The sequence below is a fragment of the Eptatretus burgeri genome, chromosome 14 (genome assembly GCF_056783735.1).
Source record: "Eptatretus burgeri isolate ZD-2024b chromosome 14, Ebu_testis_v1, whole genome shotgun sequence".
In the NCBI taxonomy this organism is placed as follows: domain Eukaryota; kingdom Metazoa; phylum Chordata; class Myxini; order Myxiniformes; family Myxinidae; genus Eptatretus; species Eptatretus burgeri.
In genome coordinates this window covers 43267115-43286251 of record NC_140974.1, presented here as the reverse complement: position 1 = coordinate 43286251, position 19137 = coordinate 43267115, and the positions used below count along the sequence as shown (strand labels likewise).

The 19137-nt window shown below is 42.3% G+C and overlaps 1 protein-coding gene across 2 annotated transcripts in view; it reads left to right on the top strand.

The window, feature by feature from the left end:
• The window catches only part of UPRT (uracil phosphoribosyltransferase homolog), an 88857-nt gene that overhangs the window by 53638 nt on the left and 16082 nt on the right, over window positions 1–19137 (top strand). The window contains exons 5-7 of one of the 2 annotated variants that reach the window (XM_085854518.1): window positions 2384–2545; window positions 3586–3684; window positions 3878–4495. In XM_085854518.1, coding sequence (XP_085710644.1) covers window positions 2384–2545; window positions 3586–3684; window positions 3878–3906 — 290 coding nt within the window. In that variant the 3' untranslated portion in view covers window positions 3907–4495. Of the gene's footprint in view, window positions 1–2383; window positions 2546–3585; window positions 3685–3877; window positions 4496–19137 lie in introns of those variants that run through there. The other variant, XM_085854517.1, reaches the window with a different exon arrangement.

Below are 19137 nucleotides of genomic sequence, written 5' to 3'. Positions count from 1 at the left end.
CAACACCAGGCTTGCCTCTAATAGTAACTCACCTTGGGAATTCTTCCACATATGCCTACTCTATCTTGTAATGCACAGATCCATCTTATCTTGTCTTCAGATATCCTACCTTTCTTCCCTCCTATGGTGAAGCAGTTACTTTGAAATAACTTGCTTTCTCTTCCTGGAAAACCACCCTGGTTGATTGAACCTGAAAGTTAGTTCCACTTCTCTTGCTCCCATTCACTAAAACGTTTGTGACTATTATATCTGTTAAATATTTCGTACAGGTGGCTGTTCCTCCATTGCTGCTATTAGCTTTCTGTTAACATACCATATTGGACTGGAATTTGAATTGGACACTCGTTTTATTGAAGACTTTTCTGAAAAACCAAAACAGAAGAAAAATATAATGGGCTGTGGATTCAAAATTATTGACAAACTTTGGTTACCAATTAAAGGATTATTTATAAATTTGACGGGCTCGAATAATAGCCCAGACGTTTGAGCACATGCCTATGAGCTGTTTATCCTGACCCGGCTGGAAAGTGCCATCCTGATGTTTCGCAAGCAGGGCGATTCATCCGTGTGTGCGCCGTTATCCGGATGGATGTTAAACTGTGCGTCCCGTCTGCCGACATTAGGTTGTAGATGTTAAACATTTCACAGAGAGTAGGTGAGGTGTCATCGGCAACCTGAACGAGTTACAAATTCCTACTCGAACCTACAGGGGGCATTGCATCAGTGGTGCAACTGTGCTCAGCAAATTATCCTACCTGCAACTGTGATGGCAAATTAAGAAATAACAAGATCCATTTGATATGATGTCCAAAGGTGAACTATTTCTGCCAATAATTGGATTTGCTAAACTGATAGCGAAAGTATGTCTTGTTTCTTGGGGAGCTTGTCTACAACCTGAAATAACGAGGAAGAAGAACGAACCTCAGCTGTGCTATTATGGCTCCCTTTTTATTGACTTCTAGTGGGTTATGCTTGCACATTGTAAGCAATAACAGGTCATGCTTCCCCCATTGTCTCTGGTCGCTCACGTGCATTTTTCAAATATTTATTTATTTATTCTTCATTTATTTATATTTTCATTTACGGGCGTTTTCCGATGGTTCTGTGATTTTTCCTGGTGTATCGGCTTCGATGTCCGTTGGCATGCGAAGTTTCAGCTTTCTACGTCACCCGGAAGGTACCGAACTTTAATATCAGTCAGTCAGCGAGTCAGTGAATCGGTGGTTAGAATGAGCTTCAAATTGGTTCACGAGCGCCAGCCAGAGTGACCACTATATTCGTTGTGTCTGTCTGTGTGTCTGTCTGTCCAGAGCATAACTCCGTGGACTTTCATCCGATCTTGATGAAACTTGGTTAAGTGTTCGATATCAATGTCGAGTTGTGTTTTCCTGGATGAGGGCGTGGCTATGCCCATTGTGGGCGGAGCCACGCCCAAAAAATAGCCATTTTTAGGGGGTAGTCGGATTAAAAATCTATCTTCTCCGAGGGAATTTACTGAATGGAATGGGTTCTTCGGTATTTGAATAGCAAAATGAATTATCTAAAACTTGTCGTCCGATTTTATATTTTCGTCCCAAGGTCAAAATCTTAGAAAATTGCGAATTTTGACATGAAAATCATACGACCGCCCAAACTTTGAGAGCTAGGATGACGATATTTTTTTATGCATAATCTTGAGGTCATTCCCCACCGAAAGTCTTGAAACCATTTTGCTCTATCTCGAACACCTTGCCCGTGGCACCCCCTTCAAGTTTGTTTTTATGCTGATTTCATCAAAGTATGGATAATCCGAGGAGTGCGAAATGCCATATAGCCTATATGACGTTATATTGTTCCTGGAATGTTCCAGAGGAAGTTTTGCACCAAAGGTCATAATCCTTGACCTTTGACCTTTAAAGGCCACAAAGGTCAAATTTTCAAAGTTGTGGGAATCGAACCGGGTTTTTGACCGTCTTTGACGAACTAACTCCAATAAGCTATATCACGTATCCTGTTTCATTATTTTAATGTCCACAACATTGTTTTGTAACCTTTAAAGGTTATGCAAAGGTCAAATTTTGAAAGTTGTTGAACGAAACCGGGTTTTCGACATTTTGCAGCTAATAACCTGTCACCCGTACCACATCATGTTAATCATTTTTATAACTTGGTCAAAAATTATCACATTGTCTCATCCTTGATATCTGAAACAATCTACATCGTCAAATACCGCTCGTGAACTATTGTCGTCTTCAGACTTGTATTTACTATAAACTGCTGAAAATAATGATGCTTTCTCCTTCCCCCTTCCCTCCTCACTTTAAAATGTTTGGCCACTTTGCATCAAATGTCTGCTGGAGGCTCGCAATGTGTGATGCATCCAGTGCATGGTCCTTTGTGACAGGTGAGGCGATGGAGCAGGGCCTGCGCGACTGTTGCCGCTCGATCCGCATCGGGAAAATCCTCATCCAGAGTGATGAAGAGACAGGCAGGGCCAAAGTTTACTATGCCAAGTTCCCTCCTGACATTGCACGTCGCAAAGTTCTACTTATGTACCCAATACTGAGTAAGCTCACCATGTTTTTTTTTTCTCTCGACAGTGCAATGGTTCCTCTAATCCACATCCATGATATTAACTATGGAATGATTGTGAATGCATGCAGTGCTTTGCATCCCGTTAACCCCATGATGTGTCTCACTTGAGCGGCTGGCACAACCACTTTGTTGATAATGATGACACCTTTAATGATGGTGAGGTCAGATTATTTGTAATGTGGGAAGTGGAGGCGGGGGGGGGGGGGAGTGAGTGTGGACCAGGGCTGGGAAGACAAATGTAGAAATTCCAGAACATCTAATTTGTAATTATCCCATCACAAGTTGCCATGCGATGAGCCAAGCATGTTGTTATGGTGAAGCCTTGTGGAGCAAATGCCACTTTGCTTCCTCTACCCTAAAGGTGTGTTTGTACTCAGAAATAAATGAATGAATTGGTGCAATGATGTCTTGGCAGAATGTGCCACACTTGCATATGAACCACTTGAACTTTTTCACTTGTAAAGTTGCCCTTCCCTTTCCCTCCCTCCACAAATTTTCCTTTGAAAGCCTCTTTCTTTCTCAGACCTGCTGGTGCCTTTGGGCTCCTTTGACACACCCACAATTGTATCTCAATTGTTTTGTCTGGCGGAGGATGATGATGCATGTTTGAGGAAAGAATTTTCTTGTGGCATGGACGAGCTTGTTCTGCTATTGACTCATAACCGAGTTTGAAAAACTGCAGCTAGAATTCCACCGTTGATGAACAGAGCCATTTGTTTAATTGTTTTAAAAATGGAGGGTGGTGGGAGAGTGGTGGGGGAAGGGTCAATGAGATATGGATTTTGTATTCCATCAATGGCATGCTCATGTTAGATAATAAGTGATGTGGAGGGAATGTGTAAATCATGATTGATGTGCAGGGAATGTTCGTTCATCCAAGGTGTTTATAGCACTTGGTTGGAATTAGAAAATGTCATATTGATTATGGTAATTGTGAAAAACACAACACAAAAGACGTTAAAGCACACTGCATTATTTATTTATTTTTGTTTTTTTTGTATAACGATCCAGATACCGGCAATACGGTCATAGAAGCGATCAAGGTACTCATAGAACATGGAGTGTCAACCAATCACATCATCCTCCTCAGCCTTTTCTCCACCCCTCACGGTAAGTTGGTGCTGACACATGCAAGCATAACTGTGTGCTCACCCAGTGATTTTCTTATTACCTATGTTTTCAATTCATGTGCATTATGCTATGAGAAGCGATTAAATCAAGGTAGTCTTGCAGATTTGTTTTCAAGATTGTAAAGTATACATGTGAAAGTAAAGTATACATCGATCCCCATCAAACTTTGCAGAACTGGAGCAATTTTCACGTGAAGAATGAGCAAAGATTTCACCATCTCAATGTGAATAGTTGGCAGAGACATACCCAAAAAGAGACTCTTAGCAGTCATTGCTGCAAAAGGTGTTTTCACCAAGCACTGAACTCAGGGGCTGAATACTTTTACAACCAGTGAATTTTGATTTGTGAATGTTTTTTTTGCAGGTATTCCTGACATGTAACCTCCTTCAACTATAACAATGTTTAGTTTGATCTCTTCAGTTATGAATAAATAAGTTAATTTGAAAAGATTGTTTCCACTTAATTTGTTATTCATCTAAATGTGGCATTACTGGTCGGGGGTGAATACTTTTGCAGACCACTGTATGCTGGCAGGATAGCCTAGAGGTACATGCACTCTCCTTAAAGCTGTCTATAGCCTAGGTTAAAATCTTTGCCCAGCTAAAAACTGCCATCCCTCTGTTTCACAGGTAAGGTGATTTATCAATGTGTGTGCCATCCCTTGGATGGACGTTAAACTAGACGTCCCACCTGCCGGCATACATTGCCTTCAGAAAGTATTCACACACCTTGACTTTTTCACATTTTGTTGTGTTACAGCCTGAATTAAAAATGGATTAAATTGAGGGGTTTTTTTTCTGGCAATTATCTTCACAAAATACTTCATAATGTCAGTGGAATTTATTTATTATTTTTACAAATTTAAAGACACTAGTACGGGCCCGTAGGGGCGGGCCCGAAGGTGCGTGCCCGTAGGTGAGTGCCAGTATGTGCAGCCTCTCTCTCAAACCTCGAAAAGGCACATCCGCGGGTCCCCAGCAATATTCCTGACAAGTTTCAATCGTGCAAAAGAAATAATAAAATAAATAAATAAATAAACATTAATTGTGATGTCATTCGTGATGTCATAGCACCATGTCCTGTCATTGGTCGACAGATAAATGGCCGTAACTTGGGAACCGCTCGTCCGATTAATATCAAACCTTGAAAAGCACATCCGCGGGGCCCCGGCAATATTCCTGGCAAGTTTCAATCAGATCGGACCGTCGATCATGCAAAAAAATTTAAAAAAGAATAAATAAATAAGCATTAATTGTGACGTCATTCGTGATGTCATAGCACCGTGTCTTGTCATTGGTCGACAGATAAATGGCCGTAACTTGGGAACCGCTCGTCCGATCGATATCAAACCTCGAAAAGGCACATCCGCGGGTCCCCGGCAATATTCCTGGCAAGTTTCAATGAGATCGGACCGGCGATCGTCGAGAAACGGCGGTCGCAGACAGACAGACAGACAGACAGACAGACACACAGAGATTGCTGGAATTATAAATAGATAAAATATCCCATGGTGTCATCCTCAAAGAATAGGTGATCACGGCTAAATTCCAAATTCCGACCTTCATGACTGCTGGGAAGGCAATGGCAGAGACCACCCAACGTAACACTTGCCAAGAAACTGCTTTGGCATCACATGGTAATTCAGAGTCGGAGACATATGTACATATGTATATGTATGTATGTATGTATGTATGTATATGTATGTATGTATGTATGTATGTATGTATGTATGTATGTATGTATGTATATATATATATATATATATATATATATATATATATATATATATATATATATATATATATATATATATATATATATATATATATATATATATATATATATAGAGCCTGGTGTTGGCGCAGTGGTTAGGGCAGCGGCTTGGGATCCAAAAGGTCCTGAGTTCAAGCCCCGTTGGGCCACTGAATTAATACACCAGGGGGTTGACTCAGCCTGTCATCCTTCTGAGGTCGGCGAAATGAGTACCAGTGTACTGGCCGGTGTATACCCCGGTTAAAATAGGTGTACCATATCCCTGTGTTGTAAGAGGCGACCAGGGTTGCGTCAGGAAGGGCATCTGGCGTAAAACATGTGCCAAATCACTATGCGGATCATACGGATGATCCGCTGTGGCGACCCCTAACGGGAGCAGCCGAAAGAAGAAGATATATATATATATATATATATATATATATATATATATATATATATATATATATATATATATATATATATATATATTGTTGCGAATTCGCGCCCGCCGGCGTGCGAACGGCCACGTAACTCGAATCGCAGCACGTCGCCCACCGGACGGACAATTCCGTCGTGACCCTCTCGGACTAACGCCGGGAACTAGTCACGGGTGGGCCTTTTGGCCTCACCACGATCGTGCCAATCGGCCCCCCGCGTGGGATAGGGTTGTTCGCCAAATTCGACCTACCTAAGTACCCACACGGAGGGTAGACCGGGCGATCGCACCTCGCCGCAGGTCGACTTCGGACACGGGCCACTTAAAGCTACCCGTTCCGTACTATCGGGATAACCGAGCGGTGTTATCGTCAACCTCGACGGATCAGATTAATTATTGGGCGTATTTAGCCCACGACCAACCCTTTACGTGAAGTAAGATGGAGATTCAATTAAAGAAAAGACGAAGCGAAACGGGAAAAACAGTTCAACATAATTCACATTTATTCCGCGGCAAATGGAAAGCACACATATACAATTACAACAATTATGCACCAAAAGCAAATGTAACAAAAACACAACAATTATGCACCAAAAGCAAATGTAACAAAAGAAACACAATGCAGATCTACTACCGACTACGCGAGCACACGGCAACACTTACACAGTTTTACTTTACAGACGGCGCCGACAACACATATACTTAAAATCAAAAGAAAAAGGGGCCACCTCTACGACAAGGGGGCAGACGTGGTCTGGGGCCGAAACCGCGTGGAGCCTACCCGTCTTGTGATGAGCTGCAAAATGGCGGCGGTGCCCCGACTCCGCGCTCCTCCGCGGGTTTCGTTGGCACTGCTTGGAATGGGGTGGGAACGGGGCCCCCCTTTTCGCACTATCTCAGCGCGGGGGGGAAACAGGGGGGGTTGTTGATGCTCTGGGGAAAGAGGAGAGCTGGCTTGCTTGGGTCCCGCGACGAGCGACTCCACTGCGCCCTCGACCGCGTTCCCGGCTTCTCCTCTCTGCAGCTCCCCGACAGACTCCGAACCCCGACAGACCGCCTCTCCTCCAGACCCGTCTTGACTGCTGCTGCCACACTTCGCCGCCGCCACGACTCGACCGAGCCCGAAACAGAAAAACCTCCACCAACTCGAGCCCGAAACAGAAACTCTTCTCCTCCTCGAGCCCGAAACAGAAACTCTTCTCTCCCACTCGAGCCCGAAACAGAAACTCTTCTCTCCCACTCGAGCCCGAAACAGAAACTCTTCTCCAACTCGAGCCCGAAACAGAAACTCTTCTCTCTCTCGATTCGCCCAGCGCTCGGTGCTTTATAGTCAGCAGGAGAAACCATATGCAGATTTTCGGATCAGGATTGGCTCGGGGGCGGAGCCACGCTCGCCCATTGGACGGAGGAAAAGTGGGCGTGAATCATTCTTGATCCTCGAATTTGCATATATCGATTCTACTCCGACGCGCCTGGAGGCGGGGCCAAATCGCCCCGCGCTCGCTGATAGGACGGAACAGAAGTGGGCGTGAATCATTCCTGATCCGACTTCCCCGGAAAGGCCGCTTTTTGCACCCGCTGCTCGGCGCGCGCCCCGTACGAGTCCAGGATCGGTGCCCACAAGCGGTGCGGGAATGGCGGCAGAAGGAGGAGAGGTGAAGGTGGAGGGTTTGTTGTGGTGGTCCCTGGCCACGGTGACGCTTGGAATGGCGGTGATGCGATGATTGCGAGAGCGAGTTGTGACGGTAAAGGTCGTGGCTGTTGGCGTTGTTGTTATTGTTGTGAAGCGGTGTTGCGGTTGGTGGTTGTTGTGTGATGGCGGTTGAGACGTGGTTGGTTCAAAATAAAGATAGAACAGAAAAACGGCTATCTTGAAGGGTCGCAGCCCGAATGAATCACATTTATTCCCTCAAAACAACGGGTTTGGGCTAACTACACATATACTTACAGAGATATCTCACCTACGGGACCTGAATGGTGGTTTGCGAATTTCCTCAACCACAACAATATATATATATATATATATATATATATATATATATATATATATATATATATATATATATATATATATATATATATATATATATATATATATATATATGTATATATATATATATATGTATATATATATGTACAGTGGGGAGAACAAGTATTTGATACACTACACTGCCGATTTTGCAGGTTTTCCCACTTACAAAGCACGTAGAGGTCTGTAATTTTTATCATAGGTACACTTCAACTGTGAAAAACGGAATCTAAAACAAAAATCCTGAAAATCACATTGTATGATTTTTAAATAATTAATCTGCATTTTATTGCATGAAATACGTATTTGATACATCAGAAAAACAGAACTTAATATTTGGTACAGAAACCTTTGTTTGCAATTACAGAGATCAGACGTTTCCTGTAGTTCTTAGCCAGGTTTGCACAGACTGCAGCAGGAATTTTAGCCCACTCCTCCATACAGATCTTCTCCAGATCCTTCAGGTTTCGGGGCTGTCGCTGGGCAACACAGACTTTCAGCTCCCTCCAAAGGTTTTCTATTGGGTTCAGGTCTGGAGACTGGCTAGGCCACTCCAGGACCTTGAGATGCTTCTTACGGAGCCACTCCTTCGTTGCCCTGGCTGTGTGTTTTGGGTCGTTGTCATGCTGGAAGACCCAGCCACGCCCCATCTTCAATGCTCTTGTTGAGGGAAGAGGTTGTTGGCCAAGATCTCGCGATACATGGCCCCATCCATCCTCCCCTCAATACGGTGCAGTCGTCCTGTCCCCTTTGCAGAAAAGCATCCCCAAAGAATGATGTTTCTACCTCCATGCTTCACGGTTGGGATGGTGTTCTTGGGGTTGTATTCATCCTTCTTCTTCATCCAAACACGGCGAGCGCAGTTTAAACCAAAAAGCTCTATTTTGGTCTCATCAGACCACATGACCTTCTCCCATTCCTCCTCTGGATCATCCAGATGGTCATTGGCAAACTTGAGACGGGCCTGGACATGCGCTGGCTTGAGCAGAGGGACCTTGCGTGCGCTGCAAGATTTTAATCCATGACGGCGTAGTGTGTTACTTCTGCTTTTCTTTGATACTGTGGTCCCAGCTCTCTTCAGGTCATTGACCACATCCTGCCGTGTAGTTCTGGGCTGATCCCTCACCTTTCTCATGATCATTGAGGCTCCACGAGGTGAGATCTTGCATGGAGCCCCAGACCGAGGGAGTGTGCAATGCAGTATTTACAATGATGAAATAAACACTGAAACAATTCTACTTATAGACGGGCCCACACACAAAAAGAAAAGAAACCCAGAGTTCTTTATTGGACCATCCAGCCAATGAGAGAGAGACGAGTTGGGGGTCAGAGTCCGGGTGGGTACCTGGCCGTCGGAGAAAGGGGGTACTCCATGCTGCGGCACCTGCCAATGGTCGTCGGCCTGGTCCCAGTCGCACGTGGGGGGACTCGTGGTTCGTGGCAGAGCTCGGGTGGTGAATGGTTGGGGTTCACAGAACTCCTCTCCCCGTAACAGCCACCTTGATGAACGTGACCACTCCAGAACTCCAGTACTTCTTCTCAGAGCGTGCTCGGGGATCTTTATCCACCTCCCTCGTGAAACACACAAGCTCTCGCACTGCTCTGCTCTCGCACTGCTCTGCCCTCAGACACCACCAGCGTTCCTCCAACGCGACCCTCCCTAAAATACCACCAGAGGGGAAAAAGAATGCCCTCGTACGGGGCGGAGCTCCGCGAAGCACGCGCCACTGTCCGTCCTGATTGGACAGGCACCTACGGCCCACCTTTCCGGGGTGGAGTCTTGGCCCCTGCCGGAGACCCCAGTTACTCCTCCACGTGGCTTCGCTCACGAAGAGTAACAGGGTCAACGCTGAAAAAGCCATACAAGAACTATGAGCCGAGGACTGGAACCGCGAGGTGCCCTCTCGGCAAGTCAAGGTATGAGCAGCCAACGGGTGGTGATGGCGCGTGATGGGCACGTTGGGTCATGCAGATGGGATGGTTGTTGGTTGTTAGATGGCTTGTCGGGGGGTTCGTTGGATGTAAATATTTAATAACCTAACTAAAAGAAGTCGCAACGCACGTTTAATCCTCCCACTAAACAAAAGGACGGGGTCCTGACTACACACGTACTTACCGGCATAACTAACTTTGGGACCTGAATGTTGAATGCAAATGGTTTCCAGATACATTACAATATTACTAAAACTCTCATCTTGGATGTATGTGTGTATATATATATATATATATATATATATGTATATATATATATATATATATATATATATATATATATATATATATATATATATATATATATATATATATATATATATATACCTACATACATACATACATACATACATACATACATACATACATACATACATACATACATATACATATATATATATATATGTATGTATATATATATATATATATATATATATATATATATACATATACATATACATATACATATATATATATACATATATATATATATATATATATATATATATATGTTCCGGAAATACAGCCAAAACAGTACCCGATAGCGCAAAAATTTTAGAGCCACCTTACTCACCATTCACTTGCGGTGTGCAGTATCAAGTTTCATTCAAATCGGGCAACGAAAAAAAAATATTAAAGAATCAATTCCTGATTCAGTCAAGTTTTGGTATGATGATCCCTAAAGTGCAAGGACAAACCATGGAGAATGTGTTGATGTACCTCGAGAAACCGGTTGGCCGAACGATTACTCCTGAGGTAAATGCTCAAATTTTCTTCAAGTTAAAGTTTGACCATTAAATAATATTAAAAAAAATTTTTTTTCATCAACCACTCTCACAACGAGTTCACGGGTCGTCAAGTTCTTTATAAACAGCTGACAATCATCGTGTAACAGGTGGAAAAAATTGGCTCAGTCAAATGGAAAATGTGAACACACAGCAAACGGCTCAGAAATTGGGTGTTATCAAATTTATTTTGCTTTGAAACTCAAAAAGATAAACAACATGTCCTTTTTAAAACATACCTGATTCACATAACATTCTGTTCCCAATTTCTTTGGAAAAAGCCGCTCGTATAAAGGAAAACGTGATTGCTCGTACACTGCTGGGGTTAAAGGTGAAAACTTACTGAACGTCCTTCCTGGCCGAATACGTCTTGACGTCATATGTTCCAGGTATTCTCGAATGCATCAAAGTGTCAATTAAAATACATTTTTCACATTTCAAAGGTGGACCGACAGTATTCTGGGTCCCCAAGCAAAAGGGGCACATTTCACATGCAGTCTTTAACAGCTCAATTATATGACACGTAAACTTGTTGGGACGTTATAAGTGCACCCTGCACTTCCAGTTCCTGAACGGAACTGTCGGAACATTTGTCGGAACGGAGTCCCTTTGTAACGCAGGGACCACCTGTGTTATATTTTGGATAAAACTTGCTTTTCACATGACCAGATGCTTCATTTTAGATCCGTCAATATCTTATCAAATGAGCATGCGGTAGCCCATCATTCGTTTAAAAATGACAGGATGCTATGCCATTTGACACACCAATCGATTAGAGAAGGGATTCAAAATGTATCGATTCACAGCCACTCAACAACATCGACTGTGGGCATGGCACCGATCTGGCATGATATGCACTTCGTTTGTGCACAATGCACGGACAGACATCATTATTTACCATTTTATAATCGGTATTGGCCGATTATTATTTATTTATTTATTCATTTATTACTTTTTAAAATCGGTCATCGTCAAATTCTCTAATTGGCCCAGCACTACTATACATATATGTATATATATATATATATATACATATATGTGTGTGTATGTATATATATATATATATATATATATATATATATATATATATATATATATATATATATTGTTATGTTTGTGGGGTAGATTGAGGAATTTCATAGGAAAGATAGGAGTGTATTGAGTAGCTTGGTCCATGGACATGTGGGAGATATCGCGATGTAAATTAAGAAGGGAAACTGTGAGCTTAAGTGTTATGTGTCACCACACAGGGGGTGGTGCTGTGTTAAATTAGGTAGGGTTTAAGGATAAGTTATCTTGGTTTGTGATTGCACCCTGTGAGCTTTTGCTATGTTTTTGCATTTCAAGACTGGCGATAAAAAGGGATCACATCCTTAAAACAACAATCAAGCTGCACATCCAAGCAGGTAGAAAGCCCTGCCTCCAGGGGTGACGGCTGGTGAAACCTTGCCCTTGGAGTGCATGATTAATGGGTGTGATGTCAGGGAGCCAAGAGGAGGGAGTGAGGATCGCGGTGAAAGAGTCTTGTGTTGGGTAACAAGAAGGCAGTCGAGGCGGAGGTTTGGAGCGGGCAGAAGCGAGAGAGGCAGGATCGGCGGTTGAAAGAGAAGGGCATTATGGCTGGCTTTCTCTCGACGCGGTGAAGAAGACTGCACGATTCTTGTGTTAGTGATGAGGCGAATTGGCTCACGTGGTGGAGCAAGAGGCTGACCATTGACTGTTGGCTGGATCATGTGAGACCTGCCTCGAAGCCATCGGGGAAAAAGATGGCACCATTTTACAGAGCAGCGGTGAGGTCAATCGACGAAAGAAGCTGCACGGCAGTTTCTGACCCTTGGCGTTGAGTGTCGCCGCCCGAGTTGCCTCCTGTACGTTTGCCTGCCCAGACAGCGGTTGGGCACATTTTCCCACACAGTGACGAAGCAGTTTGGTGACCTTCAAGCTACTTAAACTTATGCTTGGGCACACAGAAAAGTGCCAGAATAAAGTAGGGATTTTCTTTGTTTTATCTGTCCTCTTGTCTGTATTTAAGTCTGTGTGGAGGCGCCTCAAAATTAGATTTAGTTTACCTCGCGTTCCGTTTTTATTATTACTCTTTGAATTATTACCATTGTGAATTAATGATTACATAAGGATCTTCAATTTGGTTGCCTTACGCCAATAACCCACTCTTATGTGTCCGCTGGCAATTTACTGGCTCAACGACAAAGTGAATGAACCCAGGAACCAACAGCAATAATCAATAATTTTGTTTTATAAAAGGTGTAAAGGTAAACCAGGGATTGAGTACATAAAACAACAATTGTTACAGAGCAAAACTAGAACAGTTCTTGGTGGAGTGCATATACTTCTGCCAGGTAGCTGAACCATTTATGTTTTGTATCCCATTGATAGGGCGCATCCGGATCTTCACCAAAATCGAATCAATTCGTCTTTGTCACACACCCCACTTGTCCACCAAGTTTTGTCTGATCAGTCCATAATTTTTGGAGATAGTTATGGAAAATTAAAAAAACATCGTAAAAACCTGTTCTGCTGCTCTCGCTTATCCTCTATCTGCTCTGTTCACCCAATCATTCTCTCTGGGTCAATTTCCATTGCCGAGAACTTATCCAACATCATTGCAATACAAAAACGTGGCGTATGAACTGATTTCATTAACTACAGACCTTTCAGCTTGCTTACAATTATGAGTGAGGTCTGTCATTGCAGTCGTCATCAAATCCTTCCTTTTCTCCACAGCCTTATCTCAGGTCATCAGTTTAGTTTCAGACCCAGTCATTCTACACTGGACATACTGTGTCTACTCTCACAACAATGGATGGAAGGCCTCAATCTCAGACATGATCAGGGCCATATCTCAATGGTTTGTTGTTGAGTCTATAAATTGCCAGTGAACACCTGCTTATCTCTTTGCTGATGATTCCACCTTCTACTGTATCATCTCTCATTCTTCAGACAGCCTGGCAGCACCTCTTCCTTTTCTGCAGACCTTGACAATCAGGAGTTGGTCCAACACTTAGAATATCTCTTTCAACTCTGAGAAATCCCACACACTCACCTTGTCTCTTTGAAAGGACTGTCTGGCAAACCCTCCAATGTACTTCCTGAAGAAAGCACATCAAGAAGTTAAGTCATTCGAACTTTTGGGCCTCAACATCATCCATGATCTCTCTAGGGTAGACCATGTTTCCAGGATGGCCTCCAAAACCAGTTGCCGATAAAGCATAGTCTGTCGTGCAAGGTCTTTGCTTGGCCATTCTAAACTTCTGACAACTTACAAGCCTTAATTCCCAGCTTAATGGAGTATTGCTCTCCGTTTTGGCTGGTGCCCCTGCCTGGCACCTTCTTGATGCCGTGGAAAGCAAGGCCATCAAAATCATGGGGATCACCTGTGACTAAGCTGAGTGGCTCGGCCTCTTCTTTTCGCATCACAGATAGATTGGTGATGTCTGTTTTTCACCGCCTCCATTTCAGTCTTGCACTCTCTTGGCTTTGTCCTGCCAAGTTTTCTGCAGGGTGCACGTGTTCTGCCAGTATCCCTTTCTGATTAAACTCCCAAAATCTAGAATCACTGCTCTCCTCCATTCATTCGTTCCTCTTTTCCCTCACCTGCAGAACCAACTTCAACATTCTCTTCAACCTCATCTTCCCTCCATGGCTTCAAGACAGCTGTTCACCACCATCTAAGATCATCCCCCATCCAAAACCATTACCCCCCCCCGTTTATTGTGTGCATTTGAATACTTGCAGGAATGAAAGCTAATAAAATATGTCTGTGGCTATGTGAAAAGCTGTATTTTTTTTTTTCTTGAGTATTGCCATATGTTTTATAGCTGTGTGTCATACTAAAATAAGAGAATTGTATGTATGTATGTATGTACAGTACATACATACGGATGATCATTATAGAATCTAAAACGGGTTGGCCAATCTCCTCCACATTTTGCATACGTGCTCCAGGTACACAGAGGGCTATTACTAGTTCTGGTGAATTGATGCGCTGCACAATAAATTATGTTCGTTTCAGTAAATAATGAGGAGCAATTACGTCATTATCTCATCTGTCATGGAATCATTTAATACCGATGCAAATCCAAGCCTACATAGTAATGTTAATAACTGTTATGATCATGGATAGCAAAATGAAAATGACAAATGAATGTCTCCGAAATGATGAATGACGAATGAATCCAAGCATTGAATGCAATGTCTACTGTTGATACTTGGCATGCACTGATGGCATTATGATGATGATGATCGTGATACCAAACTCACGGTTTTGGTGAATATAATAATGATAAATTTTACTTTCAACAGCGACGTGACAATGCTGAATATTGAACATGAGACCTACTATTATTTCAGTCTGTAAATCTGCCACACTCCCAAGTATTCTCAAATGGGAGTTGTGTGTGTATATATATATATGTATATATATATGTATATATATATATATATATATATATATATATATATATATATATATATATATATATATATATATATATATATATATATTCTGAAACATGTGTATTGTGACAAGCACTCCCCTGATCCCCATTGCACATTTTCCTACACTAAATCATCAGACATAATCCGACATCCGTGGTGAAGTGAGACATAATCCTCGGCAATGCTCACCATAACTCTCCAGGAGGTGCGTCTGATGTATAAACGATGAATGTGGTCATCATTGGTTAGATATTTATCGGTATGCCATCCTAGTGAGGGCAAATAGGCCCAAAATCCTGATAGGCAGCTCCGTTTGATGTTTAACTGATGTTGACCATGTAATCTTTGCCTGTTTAGCAGTCACCGGGCTGAGGCCCTGTATCGGAGGTGATGCTTTGGTGTAGGAGTATGTCCAATATATGGGCGGAGTGCTCATCACACTCCACATGTTTCGATTTACCTGCCGATCACATCACGTGCCTTCTGATTGAATGGTTTGCATTAGCAGGAACAATCGTCTGGGTGGCAGACAGGTGTTTGCTCTTTGTGGATTATGCGGTTTTACCGTGTGAGACATAATCTGCGGCGATGCTCACCACAAGTCAGGAGTGTGTGTGTGTGTGTGTGTGTGTGTGTGTGTGTGTGTGTGTGTGTGTGTGTGTGTGTGTGTGTGTGTGTGTGTGTGTGTGTGTGTGTGTGTGTGTGTGTGTGACAGATATACAGGGTGTCCTCAATTCCTTGTGAAACTTTGAACTTTTCATGTACACATGATATAAACAAACTATAAATGGTGCATGAAAAAATAATTCATAAAGTTTTTACTCAATACAGGTCAAAATTGAAGGTTCAACATAATTGCCATTTTTCGTAATACTACACATCATTCAATCCGATTTTCCAACTTGTTGAAAACATTCTTCAGTTGCTGCTGAGTAATTTCATGAATTGCATTTATGTGGTATTAATGAGTAAACAGCAGTTTTACAAAGCCCATAAAATGTATGAGTCAAATGGGGCCAGGTCATGTGAACGAGGTGGACAATAAATTGGTCTATATCTATCAATCCATGACTCTGAAAAGACATCATTCAAGAACCTTCACACTTTCAAAGCATCGTGGCTGAGAGCTTCATCTTGCTTTTGCCCCCCCTCCCAGTCCATTTAATGTTCTCGGCACATCTGTCGCATTCTCCCTCACCTTCAGTGATGGAGGAGAATATAATTATGTAGTTGTCACTCAGATTGAGAGACCAGATTGGAGAGCTGCAAATATAATATCAAGTTTCATTACTTATAAATTTGAAAAATGATTGACTGCAAGTTTCATTTTTAATTCTCGGTGGAGTCAAAAGCTCTGGGCTTCATTATTAATCAACATGCTGCTGGAGGTAGCATCACCTCGAATGGAAGCCTGTAATGCAAGCAGGGGCCGATGAGGTGGCAATATTGCAAATGAGCAAGTTCTCAAGCAATAAAGTAAAATATTCAGCTAATCGTCTTTTCGATTTGTCAGAACTTTTAGTTGTTGCGTTGCACATAATTTTGAGGGAAAGTCATGGAACTGTGACAGAGATTAAGAGACAATGGAAAATTGTAATTGCTCTTTATGGTATTGTGGGGTGTACAGTGTGGGCTGAAAGCCACTTTACCCCTGCTAAATTTCTTGCATCTCTCTCTTTCCCTTCTCTTCCGCCCTCCCCTGCCATGGTATTTGGTAACACACAATTTTGATGAAACTTGGCCACAAGCTTCATATCTGATGTCTAACAAAGGTTTATTCACCGCATCAAAATCTGCACTCATTCAGGGTGTTTATGTGGGGGTGGGGGGGGGGGTTGACCCCCTCCCCCCCAACAAAATAGGGATTTGCTCTCTTCTCCGAAACTACGCACACAATTTCAATGAAACTTGACCACAACCTTCATTATCCATGATTTACTAAAGTTTATTCACGACATTAAAATAAAAAATCATGGTCTAAGGGGGTCTGTGGGGGTTTTGAGTGACTGTTGCTACTGATCCAGGTGAAATTCAGGGTGTGTGATCCTATTTTTTTTGAAATCCTCCCCAACCCCCCCCCCCTCTCCCTCTTATTTGATGCAGTGGTTCTCTCTACCTTTGTACTCCTCAGCACAATTTGAATTTGAATGTAGTTACTCTTTTATGCTAGCCAGACGGGATTCCCACGATACGATGCGATGCGATGCGTTGTATTCGTAATGTACCAAAGCCTGATTGGTTCTTGGCCTGTTTATCATTACCATCAGAATCCATAATAGATGATACTGGGGAATCCCATGTTCAAATATCATATACAGTACTATGTTGACTTATCCATTGTGTAATAATGTCCTTGGTTTGCATGTGTGATACATGTACAAGATCCACCGTAAACTTTCGATTGCTGTTTTTAAAAATAAATGAAAAGCCTTGGAGCTTGATCCTTGAAAACAACTTTTTTTTCTTTTCTCCTCACTCGGGGACCCATGGGCCATTGTGTGGCACAAATAGTATTTCGGGAAGCTATTTCCAGAAATGGTTGTGATTTGTTTCAGAGCTGCAGCATTAATCAAAAGTTTTTTAGTTCGCTGCGCAATGCAATCGAGCTCTGATCTGATCAGATTGAAGGGGTTGAAGTGGTCTTGCTGTAACTTTGGTTTTATTTTAGTTGAATCGTTAAACCACTGCTCTTCATGTCGTTCTTTCCTGAAAAAGGTCAACATCGTTGCACACCTGGAGGCTGCCCTCTGCAAAAAAAATTTCACCAAGCGTCCAATCACTGCAGGTCTTGGAATCGTTTTGGGGGGGGGGAGGAGAGGGCGAAACTTCCCCGTCGCTCTATTTAATCACGAGCTGTTTGCCATTTTCTAATGTGATTCATGAGTTGCCAGAAGCACAAATTCTGCATTTGCTTTCCTCTGGATGACATTGCAGCTAAGCATAACGGTGTGAGAATGGGTGATTAAAAACAAACATCATACAAACAGGAAGATGGTATTTACTCAATCAGCTCCCAGGATCTTGCGTTCATTCCGCAACATCATCAGAATTATGCGAGGTGAACAAACGATTGAACATCCGAATTTAGAAAGAAAAGGTGCATATTAACTTGTCGTAGGAAGGGAAGGCAGAGAAAGGTAAAATCAGCATAATTGTTGTTAATAGTACCCATTGTGTTGAAGGACACTCAAAAAGTTAGACAAGGACAAGGTTTTACGTGTCGAGGTGGGTTCAGTCGGGGCACGGTTTTATGGTCATGATAATGCAGAGATTATGGTCAAGTCACCTGAGCCAAGTCTCAAGTCAAGTGTCACGTCATAATGTCATTTATATCATGGATAGACCTTGGTTATGTGTATGCCTTTAATACTCAAAATGTTTATACGAGTCATGAGCTGGTTGTTTATATGAGCTTGATGATTTTTTGGGCTTGTGTACTCTGTAGAATAAATGACATGTAAAAAAATTAAAATGACAAATTTAATTGCTTTAATTCAAACTCATTGACCAAACTCATTGGTGTAATGGTTACAATTGGTAATGAAACTATGTCACCAGACTCGGACTTTTGCGTGTCATTAATCTTGGTGATTCTGCTCCGAATATGGAAGGTTGGTGATTCAAATGTTTATAAGCAAATAACATCACCCTCAGAATCTCTGCCATGATACTGATAATGAAGTGACAGGGTTGCCAGATGTCCAATAATTCAACCTCTTGTACGATATACGATCGATAATTGCAAATGTACGATAACTCTTGAGACTTCCAAAAAAATTAAGGACCACACCTGTCAACTCTCACGTTTTTGCCGTGAGACTCACGACTTTCTGTTGAAAGTCACGTTATCACATTCTCGTGATAAATTCTCACACTTTAAAAAAAAATTCTCAGCACCAAATTTTTTTTCCAACATTATTGCATTGCGACTGTTATAACTGATGTTATAACCTTGAATAGTGACTTCAGTCCGATTGCTTCGG